Genomic DNA, 23,231 nt, shown 5'->3' with positions numbered 1-23,231 from the left:
CAGATTCCCTCCTAATTGTTGCACCCAAGACCTTGTCCAAGATATGCCCTTGTGCTAGATGGTGTTCTCCGATTGCCTTGCAATATTGGGAGAACTGATGTGAGGTTTTTCGAGATGTGAGATCTCGGTTTCTTCAGAGAAGAATGCTCTTCGAAACCCTAGTTTTATGTAAAATGAATTGTCTAGGTCAAAAGGAGAGGGAGCCTCTCCTTTTGTTCTGTTCGGCCGAGAGCTTTAACAGGGGGAGTGGGCTTGTCCACTTCCTCCTTATTAAACTCGTGGTCTGACAAATTTCGCTAAAATGTATATGACGCGGTAATTATAAATCGTCATCGGTTATCGGATATTAAAGCATCAACTAATAATACGGATTAGTTGAATTATTAATACATGTCCGACAAAGACAATATTGTATAATTAAATTCAATATACATTAATTAAATATAAATCGCTTATATTTAATTTTACGAATTAACTGGTTAATTCGCCTTAGCCCATGATATTTAATCCGTATTAAATATAATATCTCAACATCACATATTTGACTAATTACTAGTCAAATAACTCGGACTAACCGGTTAGTCAAAATTGGCATCTACATGACTTTGTATTTTCATCTTTGTCACGTCTCTCAAACGTATCCTATAGGTGTGACTTTTAGGGATTAGTTGATCACCGCCATCTGTATGACAATAACGTCAAACTTATCTAGCAAGCCAACCGTTATTGATAAACGTGGATCAACTGATAATAATACCAAAAGTATGCCCTTTGATCCTTTTAGAGGTTTATAAGTCCTTGCACTAACTGTTAAGGACACCAACCCCAACAAGCTCCCACTTGTCCGTACAAGTGCATGTGCAATGACGTTATCCGCACTAACTGGAGGACACATGCTCCAACAAACTCCCACTTGTCCGTACAAGTGTATGTGCGATAACCGATTCTCATATTCATTTAAAATTTCTCCCACTCAATGTAAAACAATTTGCAGATCCGGATCCACAAAGGTCGTATTTTACAATCAATCACGTATCTAGAGTGGTTTCCCCGACTAGAGAGTAACTTAACCGATAAAACGAATCCGTATCCGAGCATGGCCATGCATTTCGATTCTGACTCCTCGAGTGGCCCTGAGAAATATCGAGTACCCGATAAAGGCTGAATATTTCCTTCAACTCGAACTCCTTCCGATCTAAGCACAACATGAAATGACCCAGAAAAAATCTACTTGGCCCCTGTTACGGATGACCGTGAGAAAGAAACCAAAGTCACCCAAAATCTGCCTTAGTCTCAAGAGACAATTGATAGTCAAAAGAATCGACTCTTAGGATCACCATGGAGGTCCTATCCACGACCGGGCACCGGATGTTATAAAACATTTAGGACTCCACGTCGATGTCACAATTGTGTCCTACGAAATATCCGTATAAATCGCCTCTTGTGATTGGTCAGTCAACCGGTTGACTTATGGCTCGTTGAACCCACCATCAACCAACGTCACAAAATAATTGCCGAGTTATCACTCATGTGGGCAATTAAGGACTTGAAAGGATATAATGTTCGTTCAATTCACTTTGTGGTGTTCAAAATTTGTCGTACAAATCCACATGAAAAACAAAATATATATATAAAATATCAAAACGATGATGTCGTACAGAGTACAAGAGAGGATGAATCTGATCCATAAAAGAGTACTACAACTTAGGAACACGTTTAATTCCCATGGAATTAACATGCCCTTCATGCTTATCTTGTCGTAATGCTTTAGTGAGAGGATCTATATGTTATCATCTCAGCAATCTTTTCTATCACTCTCTCTTTTGCTCCACGTAATCCCGGATTAGATGAGCTTTCCGTTGTACATGTCTAGACTTGTTGCTAGACTTTGGCTCCTTAGCTTGGAAGATGGCACCACTATTGTCGCAATAGATGGTGATCGGGTCATTCGAACTAGGCACTACTGAGAGCCCATGTAAGAATTGACGCATCCATATCGCTTCCTTTGTAGCTTCGACGCGGCATAGTACTCGGACTCGATCGTAGAATCTGCTATGTAACAGTTTGTTTCGAACTCTTCCAGTGATCAGGCGCCATTAAGAGTAAAAACGAATCCCGATCGAGATTTCGAGTCATCACGATCCGTTTGGAAGCTAGCATCTGCGTAACCGGTTGCGCATAGCTTTTGTTCGCCTCCATATGTCAATGCCCAATCTTTAGTCCTCCGTAGGTACTTAAGAATGTTCTTGACACCAACCAATGTGATTCACCTGGATCTTTGTTGGAATCGACTTGTCATACTCAATGCATATGCCACGTCCGGACGTGTGCATATCATGGCATACATGATTGATCCTATTGCCGGGCATAAGGAATCCGTGTCATGCGCTCTTTCTCTTCCTGTGTCTCTGGTGCCTGAGACTTGCTCAAATGCACCCCTGGAGCCATAGGAAGGAACCCCTTCTTGGAGTTAGTCATGCTGAATCTCTCTAGGACTTTGTCTATGTAAGACTCCTGATCGAGATAACATCCGTCGTGATCTATCTCGATAGATACGGATGCCTAGAATTCTTTGTGCCTCTCCCAGATCTTTCATCCGGAAATGGTTTTTCAACCATACTTTCACCGAAGTTAAGAGAGGTATGTCATTCCCAATCGGGAGTATGTCGTCAACATACAATATTAGGAAGACAATCTTGCTCCCACTCGACTTGATATATAAACATGGTTCCTCGACCGATCGAGTAAATCCATTTTCTTTTATCACTTGGTCGAAGCGATGATTCCAACTCCGAGATGCTTGCTTAAGTCCATAAATGGAACGCTTAAGTTTGCATACTTTCTTAGGATGTACTGGATCGATGAAACCTTCGGGTTGTACCATGTACAACTCTTCCTCCAAAAAGCCGTTTAAGAAGGCGGTTTTCACGTCCATTTGCCAAATTTCATAGTCATGAAAAGCGGCAATCGCTAAGATAATCCGAATGGAACGCAGCATGACTACGGGTGCAAAAATTTCATCGTAGTGCAAACCTGGCACTTGAGTGAAACCTTTAGCAACTAGTCGTGCTTTGTAGATATCTTGCTGACCTTCGACAGAATGCTTTATCTTGTAAAGCCATTTGCATTGAAGGGGACGAACCTTAGCAGGTAAGTCAACAAGATCCCACACGTTGTTCTCATACATGGAGTCCATTTCGGATTGCATGGCCTCAAGCCATAGCTTTGAGTCAGAACTAGTCATGGCACCTTTATAGGTTGCGGGTTCACTACTCGTTAAGAGTAGAACGTCATCTATGTCATGTTCCTCGACCATACCAATGTATCTGTCCGGAGGAATAGAGACTCTTCCCGACCTCCTAGGTTCCTCAGGAATATTCACCGCAGCCGGGATTGAAGGAACAGGTTCCTCCAATGGTTGCTCGGTGTTTGGTTCTGGAATCTCCGACAGGTCGAAGGTTCTATCACTCTTTGCATTCTCGAGAAATTCCTTCTCTAAGAATGTCGCACTAGCCGCAACAAAAACGCGTTGTTCGGTTGGCGAATAGAAGTAATGACCAAGTGTTCCTTTAGGATAACCTATAAAGTATGTCTTGACCGATCGCGGGCCGAGCTTATCCTCGTGTCTCCACTTGACATAAGCCTCGCAGCCCCAAACCCGTATAAAGGACAAGTTAGGGACCGTTCCCTTCCATAGTTCATATGGAGTCTTGTCTACAGCTTTAGACGGACTTCGGTTAAGTATTAGAGCGGCTGACAAAAGAGCATAACCCCATAATGAATCAGGTAAAATCGTGTGACTCATCATGGATCGAACCATATCAAGTAGTGTTCGATTTCTCCGTTCGGACACACCATTCAGTGAGGTGTTCCGGTGGAGTTAAGCGTAAGGCAATCCCACAGTCCTTTAGGTGCTGATCAAACTCGTGAGAAAGATACTCGCCACCACGATCCGAACGCAGTGTTTTAATCTTCCTACCTAATAGGTTCTGTACCCTATTCTGGTATTCCTTGAATTTCTCAAAGGATTCACTTTTGTGCTTCATTAAGTATACATAGCCATATCTACTTAAATCATCCGTGAAAGTGATGAAATACCTATAGCCTTCTCGTGCGGTGATTGACATAGGACCACATACATCCGTGTGTATGAGCCCTAATAGGTCAGCAGCGCGCATTCCAACACCTTTGAAGGAAATCCGAGTCATCTTACCGATGAGACATGATTCACACGTGCCAAATGATTGAAAATCAAAGGCCGAGATAGCTCCATGTTTGATGAGCTGTTTTACGCGTTTCTCATTAATGTGTCCCATACGGCAGTGCCATAGATACGTTTGATCTTTGTCACCAACCTTTAACTTTTTATTCATTACGTGTAATATTTCGTTGTCTGATCTAAAACATAAATTCCATTCATGGAGACTGCCTTGCCATAAATCATATTGTGTAAAGAGAAAATGCAAGTATTATTCTCAATTACAAATGAAAAACCAAGTTTGTCAAGTGCAGAAACTGAAATAATGTTTTTCGAAAGACTGGGTACATAATAGCAATCATATAATGATAACTCAAATCCGCTAGGAAGCTGGATCACATATGTTCCCCTCGAGACGGCAGCCACTCTTGCTCCATTCCCGTCACGCAGGTCAACCTCACCCTTTACGAGAGGCTTGAGATTTCGGAGGCCCTGCACGTGATTACACAGATGAGAACCACAACCAGTATCAAGTACCCAAGTTCCGTAACTTGCGTGGTTAATCTCAATCATATGAATAAAAGTAGAAGGAGAAGACATACCAACAGGTTTAACGCGACCGCTTTTATGTCCTCATGATAAACAGGACATGTACGCCTCCAATGCCCGGTCTTGTGGCAATGATGGCATTCCATGTTTTCGGTCTTGCTCTTTGTCGTGCCTGATGAGTTACTTGCCTCACCGGCCCACTCTTCCGATCCCGACTTCTTAAACTTCGGTTTGCCTCTCTTTAGGCCTGGCTGAACTTCGCCCTTACCCTTGCCCTTGTTTGACACAACGAGAACATCTTGTTTCATGCTCCCACTGAACTTCATGTCCTTCTCGGTCTGTACGAGGAGGGAGTGCAGTTCATGGGGAGTTTTCTTCAGATCATTCATATAGTAATTCGCTCTAAATTGCGAATAACCATCGTGGAGTGAGTGAAGTATGCGGTCAATAACAATGTTCTCGCTGATCTTACAATCAAAGGTCTCCGACTTCTCGACATTCTCAATCATGCTTTGAGAATGTGTGGGCTAACTGGTTGGCCCATTTCGGAGTCTCGCATCAAAGAAGCGAGTGGTAAGCTCATAGGTCACGATTCTCGGTGCTTTTGAGAATTCCCTAGTGAGTGTAGTGAAAATCTTGTTTGCACTTTGAGCTATGAAGCGTTTTTGCAAATTGGATTCCATTGCAAAAATAAGTACGTTCTTTACCGCACCCGCTTCCATGGCGAAATCGTTGTACTTGTCGATTTCGTTAATTTCAGCCGTGGGGCCTGGGTTTGGTGGGATGGGCTCAATCGGATATTTGAGCTTCCCATCAGCAATGGCGACATTCCGTAATGCCGCCTCCCGAGTCCGTGAAGTTTGATCCATCATTCTTCGATCGAGTAGACTGATTCATCGATCCATGAAGATCCGAAGCCAGGACTCACGGTCCAATGTGACACTTGGCATTGGGTCGTCCTCACGGCCACCATTATGTTATTAGCGAGTTAAAATGTTCGTGTTCTACATTGAAAAAGGAAGAAAAACAAAACGAAATAAGCAACTCATCGAGGTGATTTAAGTCTATTTTAAAATTCATTTTAAACATGTAGACTCTCGCACTTGCATAATTGATCTCCCTCAAGAATGATACAAGTGATCCCAAGACTCAATTTCTGTAAATTGATAAGCCAACTGTTTAGCTAATTCTTCCGGAAGAACTCTTGGTCGATAGATTTCCGTAAATCCTATCTATAGTCCACCACAGTCACAGGATCGTACGAGTGACCATAGTGTTGAGATAAAATAGGTCAATCGGTTCCAACTTACCCGACGTAGAAGGGGTCATATTATGCCTACCGACGAAGAAGGGACTCATTGGAGTTTGACCTATAAAGACCGTTCTCAATTTTAGTTTATACGAGGAAGATCCCATCAACTAAATTATAATTCATATTAAGTGAACGAATAACTAGCGTCTGCGTGAATGAATTAATTTGGGTGATGGCTTATAAAAATCGTGTGACATACGAATGTCAAAGAAAACTAACTCGTGACCTCTATATGTGTCAGTTTTCATGCAATAAATTAGGTGGTTTGGTTTTTAGGCGGAAAATGATGCATATTATCGTTGCATAAAAAAAATGAAAGAATGCAATACGTAAATAAAAATTTCCTAGTGTGGCCTATCCTAGTATAAGAACATAATACAACTTTGGAATCCACCGTTGGACCCGAAAAGCTTGTCTTGATGTTCCATCTTGATCCATGTAGCGGGAGTGAGCATCTGGTCTCCATCTTTGGTCTTCTCAAAAATTACAATTAAAATTACAAAATATAAACCTATTTACATTCTAATTAAAAACTGTAATTACAAGTGAAAAATCCAAAACGGAGATACGAGATCTCAAAATACAACCAAGACCGTGTTCCATCATTACGGTAACACGTTCTACTAAGGCCACACTAAGTTACAACTGATTGCAAAATAAATAAATACGTAATAAAAGGCATTCAAGGCATTCATAATTAACGAAAATAGATGCATCAACTAAAAACAAATTCATTCGTGACATAATTAAAGTAATTATGTTAAATTTATCCAAACCACCTTTTAATGATTAAAATTCATGTGATAAAACCGCTTCTATCATTTAATTTTAATCCATTACAATCCGTTACTTTAAAAACGCTTTAAAATAACTTAATGGTACGTGTGTGAACCGTTTCACAATCATAGCGAGTGTACTATATCCGTATAAAGTACATATTGAAGCCAAAAGAAAATTTAAATCAAAAGAAACAAATTTTCAAAGCTGTCAAAGACGAAATCCCTCGATCCAGGGACAAAAGTTCTCGGTCGAGGAACAAAAGGGACTCGATCGACTGAACTGCAAGTCGATCGAGTGGATGGCCAATCAGAAAGTGCTCGATCGACTGAACTGGTGGTCGATCGAGTGCTTTAATCAGCTAATCTGCTCGATCGAGTACGAGGACAACTCGATCGAGCAGTGGGGTTTTGAAAGGGGTCGATCGAGTACGGCAGGGACTCGATCGAGCAAAAACAAGACAGAAAAGGCACTCGATCGAGTAGAAATACGCTCGATCGAATGCAAACATGGCTGAAAATACAAAACCCTCGTGAAAACAGTTTGTCGAGACAAAATCAATTGCAATTTTGATCTAAAACGCATCAAAACAATTTAACAATTGACAAAACTTGACATGTTGCTATAATCTCCGTATAAAATAACAACATGTAAAAGAACAAATCGAAAATCACACAAAACAACCGTGTAATATCATGTCACGGTAAAAAAAAATCCAGCCGTGTATACATGGCACGGTTTTCGAGATAAAACACAACCGTTTCAAAATCGTTTTATGAAAAACACATAGAAAAATTTACGTGGCCTCGCTCTGATACCACTTGTGGGTTAATATCCGTATACTACCCTTTAATTGCAGGACTATAACGTAAATTTAAACATGCAATTTATAGTCATAAAACGAAAAACATAATGAAATGATTAATGTATAGAAATCAACCTCGGGTCCTTTGATGCACGGCGTAAAGAACAGAAATCAAACCAGATTCCCTCCTAATTGTTGCACCCAAGACCTTGTCCAAGATATGCCCTTGTGCTAGATGGTGTTCTCCGATTGCCTTGCAATATTGGGAGAACTGATGTGAGGTTTTTCGAGATGTGAGATCTCGGTTTCTTGAGAAAGAATGCTCTTGAAACCCTAGTTTTATGTAAAATGAATTGTCTAGGTCAAAAGGAGAGGGAGCCTCTCCTTTTGTTCTGTTTCGCCGAGAGCTTTAACAGGGGGAGTGGGCTTGTCCACTTCCTCCTTATTAAACTCGTGGTCTGACAAATTTCGCTAAAATGTATATGACGCGGTAATTATAAATCGTCATCGGTTATCGGATATTAAAGCATCAACTAATAATACGGATTAGTTGAATTATTAATACATGTCCGACAAAGACAATATTGTATAATTAAATTCAATATACATTAATTAAATATAAATCGCTTATATTTAATTTTACGAATTAATCAAATTAATTCGCCTTAGCCCATGATATTTAATCCGTATTAAATATAATATCTCAACATCACATATTTGACTAATTACTAGTCAAATAACTCGGACTAACTGGTTAGTCAAAATTGGCATCTACATGACTGTATTTTCATACTGTCACGTCTCTCAAACGTATCCTATAGGTGTGACTTTTAGGGATTAGTTGATCACCGCCATCTGTATGACAATAACGTCAAACTTATCTAGCAAGCCAACCGTTATTGATAAACGTGGATCAACTGATAATAATACCAAAAGTATGCCCTTTGATCCTTTTAGAGGTTTATAAGTCCTTGCACTAACTGTTAAGGACACCAACCCCAACACTTAGATGAGACTACTCACACATGTTCATGGATGAGAAATTACCAACAAATTGCAACAAAACATAACCAAACATTGTAAACATGATAAAGATTAATACTTTGGATGAATAATAACTAAACAACATAGGAAATGTAAACAAATGAAAATAAGATTTAAATAAGAGAGAAATTGTACCAACAAAGATGAAAGTAACAAGCTTAAATAATAATGGAAGATGAATTTCTTCTTGTCTTCCAAATACAACCCAAATGACTAATTGTAAACTATTGAGAAATGAAGAACTTGGATAAACTAGAGAGCAATTGCATTAATTTTTAGTAAAGATTACAAATTGAGTATAAGAAAATTGAAGAGAGGAAAATAATTATAGGGTTCTAAAATATTGAGAGAAAGATGAACTAACTAGTCTAATTGATAGTCTAATTTCTATTCTAAGGTAGTGTGTAATGTGTTAATACAAATGAGAGAGGAGCTTTATATAGCACCCTCTAATTACAAGTCTAATTAGACTAATAAAAATAATAATAATCTAATAATAATAATATTATTATAATCATGCTAATAATAATGCTAATACTAATATTAATAATAATGTTAATACCAAAACAAATCGACAACCAAGCATATTCTAACCCGTCAAAAACAGGGAAAAAATAGAGCAGGGAGGCCCTGCCGGCCCGCCGGCCTAGGCACCGGTAGCGAGAACCTTGAAGCAAGAGGACGAATTTATGCATTGGTGGTGGGTGCCGGCTGCAGGGGCACCGGTAGAGGAATCAATGGATTGATGCGGGTTGCGAGTTTGAGTAGAGGGAAGTGCTGCGTGCCGGTTGGCCGGCCGCCGGTGACAAGGCCGGCAGCGAGCCATTCAAATGAAGGAGAACACTGTGTGTGCGCGTGCCGGTAGGGGATAACGGCTGCCGGTAAGCCGGTATAGAGAAATAGGGGAGGTGCGCAAAGACTTCAAAAGAGGAGGTCGTGGAGGTTGTTGGGTCCACTCACGGTGGCCGTCAGTGGCTGTTGGGGGTTGCCGGCACTGTGGGCATGATGGTGGGATATGGTGGTGGACCTGGTGGTCCACGGTGGCTGAAGTGGTGGTGGCTTAAGATGGTCACAACATTGTTTGCTTTGCTTGTTCGTTTATGGCTAGGGGGAAAGGTGAGGTCGTGGTGGCTTCCAAGGTGGTCAATGGTGGTGATGGGAGGTTGGGTTGTAAAGTTGGAAGTGGGGGGATGTTAGTGGTGGTGATGGGTGGCTCCCACGGTGGTTGGAGGTGGCTTTGGTGGTGGTTGAAAGATGGTCGCATGAAATGGTTGTAATTGTATGTTTGTGGCTAGGGGGAAATGAGGTGTCGTGGCGGCTGGTGTGGTGGTCCATGGTGGTCGTGGATGGTTGGGATGTGATGTTGGAAGTGGAGGGTGGTCATTGGTGGCTGCTACGGTGGCCGGAGGTGGTAGTAAAAGCTCAGCAAAGACCGTCTAAAGTTAGCAGCTGCTCCTTTACTTAGTTTATTTTTCCATGATTTGGCCTATTTTCTCCTCCGCCATTTCTTCTCATAATCCCGTCTTGCTCTTCCGCCTCACTTTCCCGTCTTGCCTGCACATCAAATTAATATAATAATAATAATACTAATATTATACATAAATACAATTAATTATTAATTATAAACTAATACGACTAATTATTATAAATTAGTAATTAAATGAGCTTATTAGACAATTAAGCACACAAAATGAGTCGAAATAAGGTAATAGGACGGGGCTAAACCGTCCTAAATTAGGACGATATCAAATCTCCCCACACTTAAACCTTAATCGTCCTCGATTAAGCTCATTTAAACTAGACCGTGACCCATAATATAAAGAAGTAGCTAAACTAATAATATCCAACGAAAGGCAATTAATGGGCCTTCTCCGTCCCTTCAACTCACATTGAAATACAATGAGGTATGCATTCCGATGCAAGGCAAGTGGGGGCTTGCGGAAAATCGGACACATCCAACATTTAAGCACGAATCAACATATAAGATGCATCACAAAAAGTCAAACCGCTTTTCTCATCTAAGCAGCCGTTTTACTTTCAAAAACCGAACAAAGAGAGTCATTAGTGGAGGATGTCATCTCCGAGTCTTACCAAGGTGCTGACTCCCTAATTTTAGCTGAAACAACCCAAATTGAAAACACGGGCTGCCTTAGAAACAAATTCTAGGCGGGAAAGGGGAAGTACTTCGCTATACTCCCAAGACTGACACGACACACACAAGATTCGACTCCATACCAAAAATTTGACCAAAAGGAGACCAAAGACCGACTCTCACGGGTTTCACTAGACACTCATTGAAGAACCGGGTGATTATTGTGGAAAAAGGTAACCAAAATCACTCTCCTAACTCGACTTGTGAAGCATGTCCGCATTCTAATATGATACTCCATCCAATATCCGCGAGAGAAGTGTCAAAATGATGCACATACAAGAGAGACAATTGGGTTATAACGGGGCTTAGGTTAGGTAAAAAGGGGTTGGTGCAAGCACCATTTTAGGACATGTGGGGCTAAGGATCGATTAGTCGCCACATCTAACCAATTCACTAAACCGTACCAATGCAAATGAATTCTTCCAGAAAGCTTGGCAAGGATTGCCACTTCCAAAAATCATTCAATTCCATACAAATCAAGACTCGATTTGAAAATTACCAACCTTTATTTGGCACAAAATATACATTCTTTTCTTTTTTTTGTTTTTCATTTCATTTTTTTCTCTTTTCTATTTGATTTTCTTTCTTGCATTTTTCATGAATTGTTCACCTCTTATTAAGCAAAAGTAGCCAAAGTTGAAGCACAATTTCTCTCATGTGGCAATAAGATCATACACCTCAAGGAGAGTCAAAATTTCCAACCCAAATACTCTTCCACAAATGGACTACAACGACGAACTACTCAACATAGGTGAGTTGTTTATGGTATGTAGTTATTTAGTTGGCAATAGAAATGACAAGGCTTAGGCTCAAAATGAGTTAACAAAAAAGGTAAATTGATTCAAGGGTATAACAAAGACTTATTTGGCTATAGTGAGGTTACTTTATTGAACAAAATCGTCTAAATATGCACATCAACACTTCTACGGAATCAAGGAACGAGCTCCATACTTATGCGTATTGACATGACACACCATGCAAGGAAAACTACTCACAAATATCTAACGGGACCGGTTTGATGGACCGGCCATATGGAGGCTCTATCCTCACATTTGAGTAGCTATGTCGGTCCTAGGTCAAGTCTCGGGTCTAACACGGTCTCACAAGGTTGTCGCAACTTGGTTGTTAAGCTAGATTTCCGGGTTTTGCAAGCAAAAACCCTAACATGTGTCATCAAGAGGTATGAGCTAGCAAGAGGGAAATGACACGGGCAAAACAAATTATCATCATTGGCAGCATATGCCCTCCACATTTAGACTCTTTGTGCAAATATTTACATACGAAATGCAATGTGTATAAAATGCTACTAAACATATGAACAAGCTACGTGAATGCAAGAGTGAACACATATATACAATTCTATTCTACATGCAAACAATATCTAGTCCTAACAACACACCAACAACACAAGTATATCCAAAACGGTTCCCAAAGGAAACACCCACATCACATATCCCGTCCTCCTCCATGCTTATATATACAAAAAGAAAAGGAAGGATAAAGGAGAAAGAATTGGAAGAATTTTACCAAGCCTCTTCTCCGATGATTCATGTGTTGCCTATCAAAATGGTTAGGACAAATGCAATATATATAATATAAACAATGCAAATTTTTTGAATTTTTTCAATTTTGAGGCATTTTTTTTCTCAAATTAACAAGTAAATATATACAAATATAAAAAAATATATACAAGGTGGATATTTTCCTCCCCACACTTAAAATTTACATCGTCCTCGACGGAACGAAGTAGGGAAGAAATAGAGAAAATAAAAGACATGTTTTGTATTTTTTAAATAATAGAATTTCCTCCCCACACTTATTTATTTACATAATTTCAAATGGAAATAAATGTGTGGAGGAAATTCGGAAATGAAATACATGTTTTTGGGTTTTTGAAATATAAAATTTCTTCCCCACACTTATTTATTTACCATGTTTAAAAAAGAAACAAATGTGTGGAGGAAATTGAAATTAAATGCATGTTTTTGATTTTTCAATTTTTTTCAAAGTAAAGAACATGTTTTTGGGTTTTAGAAAAAACTATCAAAAAGAAAACGAATGCATAAAAAAAAGCTTGGGTTGCCTCCCAAGAAGCGCGGTTTTGAGGAAACCACCAAAAACCTACAAGTGATCCCAAAACTAACCGGGATCCCACATCCTAGGGCCAAGGCCACTCATCGCCTTGCCCTTATCAAGATAGCTCTCATCTTTGAGCTCATTCCTATCATTGAGAGTTTGATCATTCTCCACCTCATTTTCAAATTCAATGGTGTAAGACATGTCCTCCCTTGTGGGAGGAGGATGATCAAACTCCAAACCACTTGGACAATCAACAAAATTGGAGACTTCACTAGTCTCCTTACCTTTCACTTCATCTTTCTCCCCTTCCATTTCAAACACGAATTTCTCAAAAACGGAAGGGAAGACATCACCATTATCCAATTTAGAAGGGAAGGGGATTTCAAGCAAGTCACCCATGCTAGCATTATCAAGTAAAGGTGCATCATACTCCTCATCAACATACATGACTTCCAACAAAGGGTCAAGAGAAATGAGGTCAATGGAATCTATGGGTTTAAGGTATTCATCAATAACAAGAACGGGAGCATAAAATCTCTCAAAAATGGGCTCCTCAATCAAATTAACCTCAAAATTCCACTCTTCCAACAAGACTTCCTCACAAAGAGACACATCATCCCATTTGATCTCCAAGTCTTCAATCATGATGCTCTCTTCATCACTCTTACTCTCATAATCCTCAAAGAGAGCATCCTCCTCGTCGGTGGGTGTGGCTAAGGGAATGGTAGAGGTATTATGTATATCCTCAAAAGGGGTATAAGGCTCATCCTCAAAAAAGGGGGTATCAACCTCAACTTGCTTTAAAGGTCTCTCCACCTCAATCTCAAGCCTCTCCTCCAAGATATCCCAACATTCCTCAATCTCCACAACACCCTCACTAACACCTACAAGCTCCGCACCAACACCCTCAACACTCTCACCAACATCCAAGAGAGACAAATGATTAGCCTCGTGACTCTCAAGGGCTAACAACTCAAATAGGTCAAATTTTTCATCAACCGACTTAGAAGCAAAGTTACCTTCACAAAGTAGGTCAAACAAAGTCCTAGTATAGTCATTCATGCCCTTAGTAATGGTCAAGCATAATGCCTCTCCACTAAAGTAATTGCGATTCAAAGTGGCGAGGTATTGTTTAAACCAAGTCATGTAAGCTTCAAAGTGTTCATTCTCTCCTTGAGGGAAAGCAAGACAAATAGGAATTCTATCAACATAACACCTCAAACTTTTAGAGGTATTAGAAGGTTCATGATAAATTGAGTCTTGTTGTTGGGGAAGTTACGAGAGTCGGGCAAACAAGAGTCAAGGGGTTGCACATCATACATATTATATCTAGGAGAGGGTGCATATGAAGGGCAACGAGTGAAATCATGTCCATAGCCACCACAAGACTCACAACAAGTAGAATAATCATCCATATCATAAGAATAGTCAATTTTTTTTGTATTTTCAAAGTTTTTTCAAAAGCAATAAAAGAGACTAATCCTAAAACTCAACAAAGACTTATATCTAACAAAGCACCATCCCCGGCGACGGCGCCATTTTGATAGTAAGATAAAGTCGTCACACCCTTATCAAAAACAAATTTATAAAGCTCGATACCTAACTAGTATAGTCGGTAAGTCGAGGTCGATCACAAGGATGGTGAGGTTAGGCTACAAGTCTATTGTTTAGTTTTAGTTTAGTCGGATGCAAAACATGTGAATGGATACTATGCTAACAAAATAATCTAAGAACATTAATTAAACAAACAAACAAGCACAAAGACAAAGCGAGTTGAGATGCTAGGGTTTCGGGTTCATTTAGGTAGGGAGAGGGAGATGCAAAGGTCTACGATAATTTGGTCACGGTTTCGGTCAAGGAATCAAGGCTAGTTTCCTAGTCACCTTAAGCTCACCATAAGACTATCGTATTATGTCAAACTCATCACATACATGCTATCAAACACTCTTATTCACTCTCATGTAAAGAAATGTTAAGCAAAATTCAAAGAAAGGTATGAACTTTCATTCACCCATTTCATCGAACACCTTATATGCACATATGTAAAGACTCGATTTTTAACGCAAATTCAAATGTAAACAACTCATTATCATCCCTATGTTTACCTAAACTCCCCATTTAACCCTAGACTAATTCTACTCAAACATAGTTAACACAAGCAATACAAATACACCAATACTAACCATGCCAAACATGGTTAGCAACAAGATTAAACAAACAATATAAGATGAAATTAAAAATATGTAAACAATTAAAATAGAGTGAAATTAAGATAAGAAATATAACAACTTAAATTAAAGGAGCAAACTTGGATTGAAAAAATGGAGGATGAATGTTTTCTTGTCTTCCAAAATTACAACCCAAAACTAATTGTAAACTAATGGAAGGAGAGAAATTTGGATACTAAGAACAAAAGAAAGATTACAAATTTAATTAGGGAGGAATTGAGAGGAAAAATAAGATGGATTTTCTATATCTACCAACTACTCCTACTGTTTTGCTATTTTATTGCTTCTCAAAAAAATGCTGAAGGCTGCTTCTTAACTAGTGTCTGCCGTTTTTGTTTTGGGTAAATTTTACCGATTAGATATCAATGTGTGAGGTCAAAGTGATCGTCTATGAATCTTAGGCAAATAAAGAAATTGATGAGCAAAGACAAAAAGCAACGAAAGAGAAAGTATGACACGAGAGAATTTTGGTGACGCGGAAAACCCGTTGTCGGAACAACCGCGGGGGGAGTCGGAATCCCGCCAATAATCGCACTATAATCAAGAATAATTCGCAAGTAAGGAAGTATGGTAATATTTTCTTTAGTAATCTCTATGAAAGGTTAATTTTTTTGTCCCTTTTGCTGCCGCCTGCTTTTTCCCTTTATAGCTGATTTCCTAGGGTTTCTTCCTTCCAGGGCCCTGGACGCCTTGGGTGCAGGTTCCCCGGAACGGTTACCTATTTTCCAGGAGAGATTTGCTCTGACTTTCTCCCCCTTTGACTGGCGCATTTACCCAACGCTAAATGTGTTTGTTCATCTTTACTGCGTGGCCTTTATTTTGCCAACTCATCAGTCCTTTCACATTTGTTTTCCTCCACTTAATGCGTGCCACGCGTCCCATAGAAAAAGTGTTAATTTTTTCCCCAACAATTGCCCCCAAATTCTCGTGCAAGTACATTTGGGCGGGAATTTCCAAACTGACTGAGCCGCCAAAAAATCGTCTGTACGATTTCTCACGCCTTTTCAGATACTTACCTCTTATCTTTTTAACTGCTGCGCCCATTAATTACTTCCCAACCGTCCACTTTCTCCTTTCCCTATAACTTTCTTTGCTTCTTTCAACTTCCCATTTTCTTTCATCTTCCATCTCTCTCATCTTCCATTTTTCTCATCTTCCATTTCTTTCATCTTTTGCCCCAGGTATCTTACTTTTCCCTTTTGTAATGGCCCGAAAAAATACTCGTTCCTCTAGTTCCTCTATGTCGATCCCTGTTTCTGATCCTTCTAACTTATTCCCTTCTGCTTCTATTCTTGCTCCGACACATTCCTGTGACTCCACTTTCGAGGCATCTGATGTCGCCTTGATAAAAGAGTGGTTTGGTTTTTCTGATGAGGTGGTGGTGCATGTCCTCCTTCCTGGCCAAAGGGCGGATTTTCGCAGGTCGGGGTGGACATGCTTCTACTTCTACCCTTTATTCCTGGGTTTAAGACTCCCTTTCCCGAAATTGATTCAAGATTTCCTCCGTTTGAACAAGCTTGCCGTGTGTCAGGTTGCTCCGTACGCTTGGCGTACGTTGCTTCCCCTTTGTGCTATGAACGATTTATATGACTCCGGGATCAATCTCGGCGATCTGGGTCATCTCTTTACTGTGAGGTCCCTGGGCCATGGTCAAGTGACCTTGCGAGTCCGGGAGAACGAGGAACACTGAATAGTGTTTCCTCCTAAGCCTAATGATACCGACTGGTTCCGCCGCTTTATCTTTGTAGAAATTAACTCACTTCCTCCTCCAGTTGATTACTTGTATTCTGAGTGGCGATCCACTTCAGGTACTTAGGATTTCCTCTTCCTCTCTCGCTCTTTGTTTTCTTACTTTCCTTACTTGCTCTTTTGTGCAGGCTTGAACCGTTTAGTGCCTTCGCCTGACGAGACTGCTTCTCTCACCAAGCTGTTTGGTCTGCCTCCTGATCAAAGGTCATTCAATCGCTTATTGGGCCTTATTCCGGGTGGAACACCGCCCGTTGACGGAGAGGAGGAGGAGGAATCAACAATGACTGGTAGGCTTCTCCTTTGCATGTTTTTCCTGACTTCTTTACTTTCAGGACCCTGCATTATTCCTGGGGCCTTACTCTTTTTCTTTGCCTCTCCAGGATCCTCAGAAACTGTCAGACCCAAGGTTACCCTACAAATGATCTTAGCCCAGAGAAGGAAGAGGGCTACAGGAGGTGTGCCCAAGCCTGCTTCCAAGAGGAAGGCTGATTCCACCCCGGATGCTGAGGGTGCTCATTCGAAGAAGCCTGCCTCCTTCTCTGAGCCTTCTCCCATCGAGGCTACTCCCCTGGCGTCTTTGCCCCCTGAACTCACTAGGCCTCCTACCCATGACACCCCCAATGTTCATCCCGCTGAGATGACTTTGAAACTTCCTGAGGGTTTCGGTCTTTCTCGGTCTTTGGGGCATTGGCCCTATTTGGAGCGGCTGATGCTTCCTGTTCCCCGTTCATCTTTGGAGAAGAGGTCTTCAAAGGAGCTGTCAGACCTGGATGCTGAACATGCTTTTGAGGTAAGACCCTTTTCTTTTCTTTCTTTTTTTTTTTTGACTGTTGTCCTGCTGATTTTTCCTAGTTGCTGCAAATATCGCTCCTCCTCCGCGAGAGGCTCGCTCAACTTGAGGACGAAGTGTGCCGTCGACAATCAGAGAAGAAGGACCTGCTCCGTCAGCTAGATACCGAGATGAAGGAGAAGGTGAAGCTCAGGGAGGAGGCGGGCTCCATTCGCAACAGTCTGAAGGAATCCGAGATGCAGATGACTCAAGTTCTGGAAGCTAACAACTCTCTGACGGCCGAAAACAAGGCCTTGAAAGAAAAGAAGGCCAACTTGTCCAAGGCCCTGACTGATGCTGCAGCTTGCTCCTCCTGGGATATGAAGATCGCCTGCATCAAGGAGTTCAACGAGGGAAAACATCTGTCCTGGGACCTGGAGGAAGAAGAGAGGTTGTTTGCTGACTCCTTTCCTGAGAAGGTTGATCTGGGGATTCTATCGGATTTTGAAATTGACGCCCTGGAGGATGATGACTTTTCAGCTGCTGAAGAAGAAGAGGTGCAAGGGGGAACCTGTCCAGATGGAGGCCTGGCTCCTGTGGGTGACTCCACTGTTCAATCTGCTCCTGAGACTGTTCCTACTCCGGATACAGGGGTGGAGCATGTGTTTCTGGATTAATGAGGTTCCTGGACCAGCTTCTTTTGATTTTTAGTAGCTGTTTTCTGGGCCCTGTGTGGCATAAAACTTTGTTAATCTTTTGGATAATTTTCGGTGTGTTTTGGCCTTGCTCATAGGAGCAAGGCGTACTTTGATATTTTGCCGCTTCGGGCGTTTTAGTTAATATTCTGCCGTTTTCTGGCGTACCTTTATTTTGTCGTGCGTGCACCTTTTTCGTTGTATTATTGCCGGCTTTCATTGATTAGAGGCTCTGGGATCTACTTGCCCCTCTATTCAGAGGAACCTCGCTTGCATGGATGCTGAGTACTGCAGGAGCCTGGTTCATCCGATCTGTGGGTACTTAGCCATAGGTCCATTCTTCTCTGTGTAGGGACATAGAAACTCCACCAGATTAGCTTTTGCAGGCTCCTATCTTCTAGAGCGTGCAAAAAAATTGTTTTTTTTTTTTAAAATAGGCTCGAAGTGTATTGTTGATAAAACTTAGATTTTAAAGTAATTCGTTTAAAACATACTGAAAATTATAGTCCGATAATTTGAAGTCAAAAGATTTAATTTGGAAGCTCTGAAAAGGATTTTAAAGTTCTATTCGAAAATTGAGGCTCTTAGAAAGACAAGAACATTTTAACAAAACCTGGAACCTGGTGAGGTCGTGTTGTATGTCTGGTTGCTGACTGTTCTAGTCGCTTTGATGTAATATTTCTTTAGGTGGATGATATTCCACGATCTGGGGACCATTTGCCCTTCCATTGTCATGAGCCTGTAGGCTCCATTTCCGACGATACTTTCCACCTGGTACGGTCCCTCCCAATTGTAGGCAAATTTGCCCGCTCTCTGGTTTTTAGTGTTCTGGAAGACTTTCCTCAGGACCAGGTCTCCTACTTGCAGGGTCCTGACCTTTACATTTTTGTTGTAGCTTCTGGCCACTGTCTGCCTGTACGAGGCCATCCTGATCTGGGCGCTGGTTCTGAGCTCATCCACCGTGTCTAGACTGCTTGCCATTTCCACCTGGTTTCGCTCCTCTGTCAGGCACCCGTATCTGTGGGTAGGAACCCTAACCTCTGAAGGAATAACTGCTTCAGCCCCGAATACCAAGCTGAAGGGGGTTTGCCTTGTTGCTACTTTAGGGGTGGTTCTGTCAGCCCACAAGACTAGTGGTAGCTCCTCTGCCCATTTACCCCCAATTTCTTCCAGCTTCTTTCTCAGGTTCTCCACTATGATTTTATTGCTGGACTCTGCCTGGCCGTTGGACTGAGGGTTTCTGGGAGTAGATTTCTGCAATGAAATGTTCCAACTGGCACAAAATGCTTCTGTCTTATTGCCAATAAACTGAGACCCATTATCGCATATTATTTCAGATGGAATACCAAACCTACAGATGATGTTGCGTTTAATAAAAGATATCACCTGGGCCTCGGTAACCTGGGAAAATGATTCTGCCTCTATCCATTTGGAGAAGTAGTCCGTCATGGCAAGCATGTAGACCTTGTTTCCTGGTGCCTTGGGCAGCGGTCCCACTATGTCCATTCCCCATTTCATAAAGGGCCAGGGAGAAATAACTGGGTGCAGAGGCTTTGCAGGCTGGTGGCTGACTGGTGCATGCCTTTGACAGGCATCACACTTTTTCGCGTATTCCACAGCATCCTTGCGCATCGTGGGCCAGAAGTACCCCTGCCTGAGGGCCTTGTTGGACGTGCTCCGCCCCGCATGGTTTCCACATTCACCACTGTGGATAGCATGTAAAACAGCCTGGGCTTCATCCTTATCCAGGCACCTCAGGTAGGGTCCTGCGAGGGATTTCCTGAACAAGACACCATCAATCAGCACAAATATGGAAGCTCGCATTTTAAAGCCTTTTACCTCTTTTTTGTCTGCTGGAAGTGTGTCGTTCTGCAACCAATCTTGATAAGGCTTTCTCCAATCTACAGTCTCTTCTTGGCTGGTGGTGTTTGCTAACACCCCTTTTTCCTGTGATTGTGGTGAGCCAGCTGTGCCTTCGTTGTCTTGTTCTGCTTTTGATATTGCAGGTTCTAGTACGTGGACGATAGGTACGGTGGAGATTGTACCTGCTTTGAATGTTGCCCCCAGGGCAGCTAGGGCATCAGCCTCCACGTTCTGGTCCCTGGGTATTTGCTTAATGTTGAAGGTTTGGAACCTGAGTTTCAGCGCTTGCGCTATTTCCAGGTAGGCCATCATAGTGGGGTCTCTAGCTGCATAAGAGTTATTTACATGGTTCACGATGAGTTGGGAGTCGCTGTATACCTGGAGGTGCCTGATTTTTAGGTCCGGAGCCAGCTGCAGACCCAATATCAAGGCCTCATATTCTGCCTCGTTATTGGTAGCTTTGAATTCGCACCGAACTGCCTGGACCAGCAGGTCCCCTTGGGGTGACTTAAGGACCAGACCAACTCCTGCTCCCTTCATATTTGAGGCTCCATCTACATTCAGCTCCCACATCTGCTCTCCTTTGTCCTCCTCCAGGGTGAGAATGTCCTTTTCGGCCTGCGCCTGGAGGGAGGGGGAAAAATCGGAGACAAAATCTGCTAGAGCCTGGGACTTGATTGCGGCCCGAGGTTCGAATTTCAGATCGTAGCCACTCAGGTGTATGGACCACTTGGCCATTCTGCCTGATAACTCTGGTTTCCTCATTATAGTCTTAAGAGGGTAGTTAGTTACCACAGAGATAGTATGGGATTCAAAATAAGGTCGCAACTTATAGGAGGCTGTGACTAGTGCAAGTACAAGTTTTTCGAGTGAGGTGTACCTGGTCTCTGCAGGTAGCAGGGACTTACTGACATAGTATACTGGGTGCTGTACGCCTTCTTGCTCTCGAACTAGCACTGCACTGACAGCCACCTCCGTTACTGAGAGGTACAGAGACAAGGGCTCTCCGGGTTCTGGTTTCGATAGGAGTGGTGGAGTGCTCAGATATCGTTTCAGCTCGCTGAGTGCTGCCTAATGCTCCTCCGTCCACTCGAACTTCTGGCTCTTCCTCAGGATGTCATAAAATAACCTGCATCTGTCTGAGGACCTTGCTATGAACCTGTTCAGAGCAGCTACCCGTCCCGTCAGACGCTGCACGTCCTTCGGCTTTCGAGGTGACTCTAGCTGGAGTATGGCCTTGATTTGATCAGTGCTGGCTTCTATCCCCCTCTGGGTGACCATATACCCCAGGAACTTCCCGCTGGAGACTCCGAAAGTGCACTTCGAGGGATTCAGCTTCATTTCATATTTCCTCAGGGTGCAGAAAGTGTCAGCCAGATGTTCAACGTGCTGGGCTGCTTGCTTTGATTTCACCACCATGTCGTCGATGTATACCTCCATGGTGCGGCCTATTTGCTCTTTGAACATAGTGTTTACCAGCCGCTGGTAGGTGGAACCTGCATTCTTTAGACCAAAGGGCATCACGTTATAACAATAGATACCTCGCTCTGACTTGAAGGCCGTTTTCTCTTGATCATCAGGGTGCATCTTGATCTGGTTGTAGCCACTCCAAGCATCCAGGAATGTGAGCATTTCATGGCCTGCTGTGGCATCCACCATAGCGTCTATGTGCGGCAGTGGGAACGGGTCTTTAGGGCAAGCTTTATTTAGGTCCGTAAAATCGACACAAACCCTCCATTTGCCATTCTTTTTTGGAACTACCACCACATTAGATAGCCATTCCGGGTACTTTACTTCCCTGATTTTTCCAGCAGCGAGCAGGTTGTCTACCTCCTGGTTTATGACCTGGTTCCTCTCTGGGGCAATCTTCCTCCTCTTCTGCTGGATAGGCTTATAGCTTGGGTCCACACTCAGCTTGTGCGTTATGATACTTGGATCTATACCTACCATGTCATTATGGGACCAAGCAAAACAATCCATGTTAGCTCTTAATAATTGAATAAGTTCCTGACGGACTTTACCTGTGCATTCTGACCCGATGAGTATGGTTCGTTCTGGTTGCAGTTCATCCAGGCTGATCTCATCTAGCTCTGCCTGAGGTGGCTCGACGTATTCTTCCTGGATGCTCTGGTTCTGTAATTGCTATGCTGGCGGTTTGGCTGTTTGTTTTAGGGCTATCTTATAGCAATTCTTAGCTTCCTCTTGATCCCCACGTATCTCTTGCACTCCCCAAGGCGTTGGGAATTTCAGGCATTGGTGGTAAGTTGAAGGTACCGCCTTCATTTCGTGGATCCAGGGCCTGCCAAGAATCACATTGTAAGTAGAGGGCCCATCGATAACCAAGTACCTTACCTGCTTGTTGACTCCTTTGGCATAGGTTGGGATGACGATTTCTCCCAGAGAGTGCTTCGTTTCGCCACTAAAACCGACTAGAGGTACCTCTTTTGTTGCTAAGTCCTTCTCGCTGAACCCCATGACCTTCAGTGTTTCCAGCATAATCAGGTTGACGGAGCTTCCTGTGTCCACCAGGATCTTCCGTACCTCACAGTTTCCTATGGGGAGGGTGATGATCGGGCGTCGTGGTGTTGTTCGGGGCATTTTGTGCGTCTGTCTCATCAAAGGTGACTGCAGGGAGGTCCTGGCGGCTGACTCTGCAGGAGAACTCTGGCTTATCTCCTTTGGTTTGTGTGGCGTGTCTTTTGGCTGCTGAATAGGTCAGGCCGCACAACTCCGAGCCTTCTGTAATAACATTTACAATTCTAGTGCACACAGGTGGAGGGGTAGGCAGAACCTGGTTAGCGGAATGAACTTTGGTGGAACCTCCTGGCAATAGGTGGTCCAGGTTTCCTCGATCGGTACTGGAATTTGACTTCCTTTCTCAAGGTGTAGCATTCGTCGGTGTCATGGCCGATGTCATCATGATATTCGCACCTTTTACTGGAGTCCCTCTTGTCGTTAGGACGCTCGTCAACCCGCTTCCTGGGCCACCTTACTCCCCGGATCTCTTTTAG

General features: G+C 42.4%; 1 protein-coding gene across 1 annotated transcript; it reads right to left on the bottom strand.

Annotated features, from left to right (window-relative positions):
* Positions 1-22,362: 22,362 nt before the first annotated feature.
* LOC141630828 (uncharacterized) lies at positions 22,363-22,818 on the bottom strand. Its single transcript, XM_074443578.1, has one exon. The coding sequence runs from the start codon at positions 22,816-22,818 to the stop codon at positions 22,363-22,365; it is 456 nt and encodes a 151-aa protein (XP_074299679.1).
* Positions 22,819-23,231: the final 413 nt, after the last annotated feature.

Source organism: Silene latifolia, chromosome Y (genome assembly GCF_048544455.1).
Source record: "Silene latifolia isolate original U9 population chromosome Y, ASM4854445v1, whole genome shotgun sequence".
Taxonomy (NCBI): domain Eukaryota; kingdom Viridiplantae; phylum Streptophyta; class Magnoliopsida; order Caryophyllales; family Caryophyllaceae; genus Silene; species Silene latifolia.
Note: the sequence above shows the minus strand (reverse complement) of the source record. Positions and strands in the feature narration are given on the sequence as shown.

Bases quoted from the DNA above. Each gene is read 5' to 3' on its own strand.
- LOC141630828 (XM_074443578.1), bottom strand. From the start codon at position 22,818: ATGCCCCGAACAACACCACGACGCCCGATCATCACCCTCCCCATAGGA.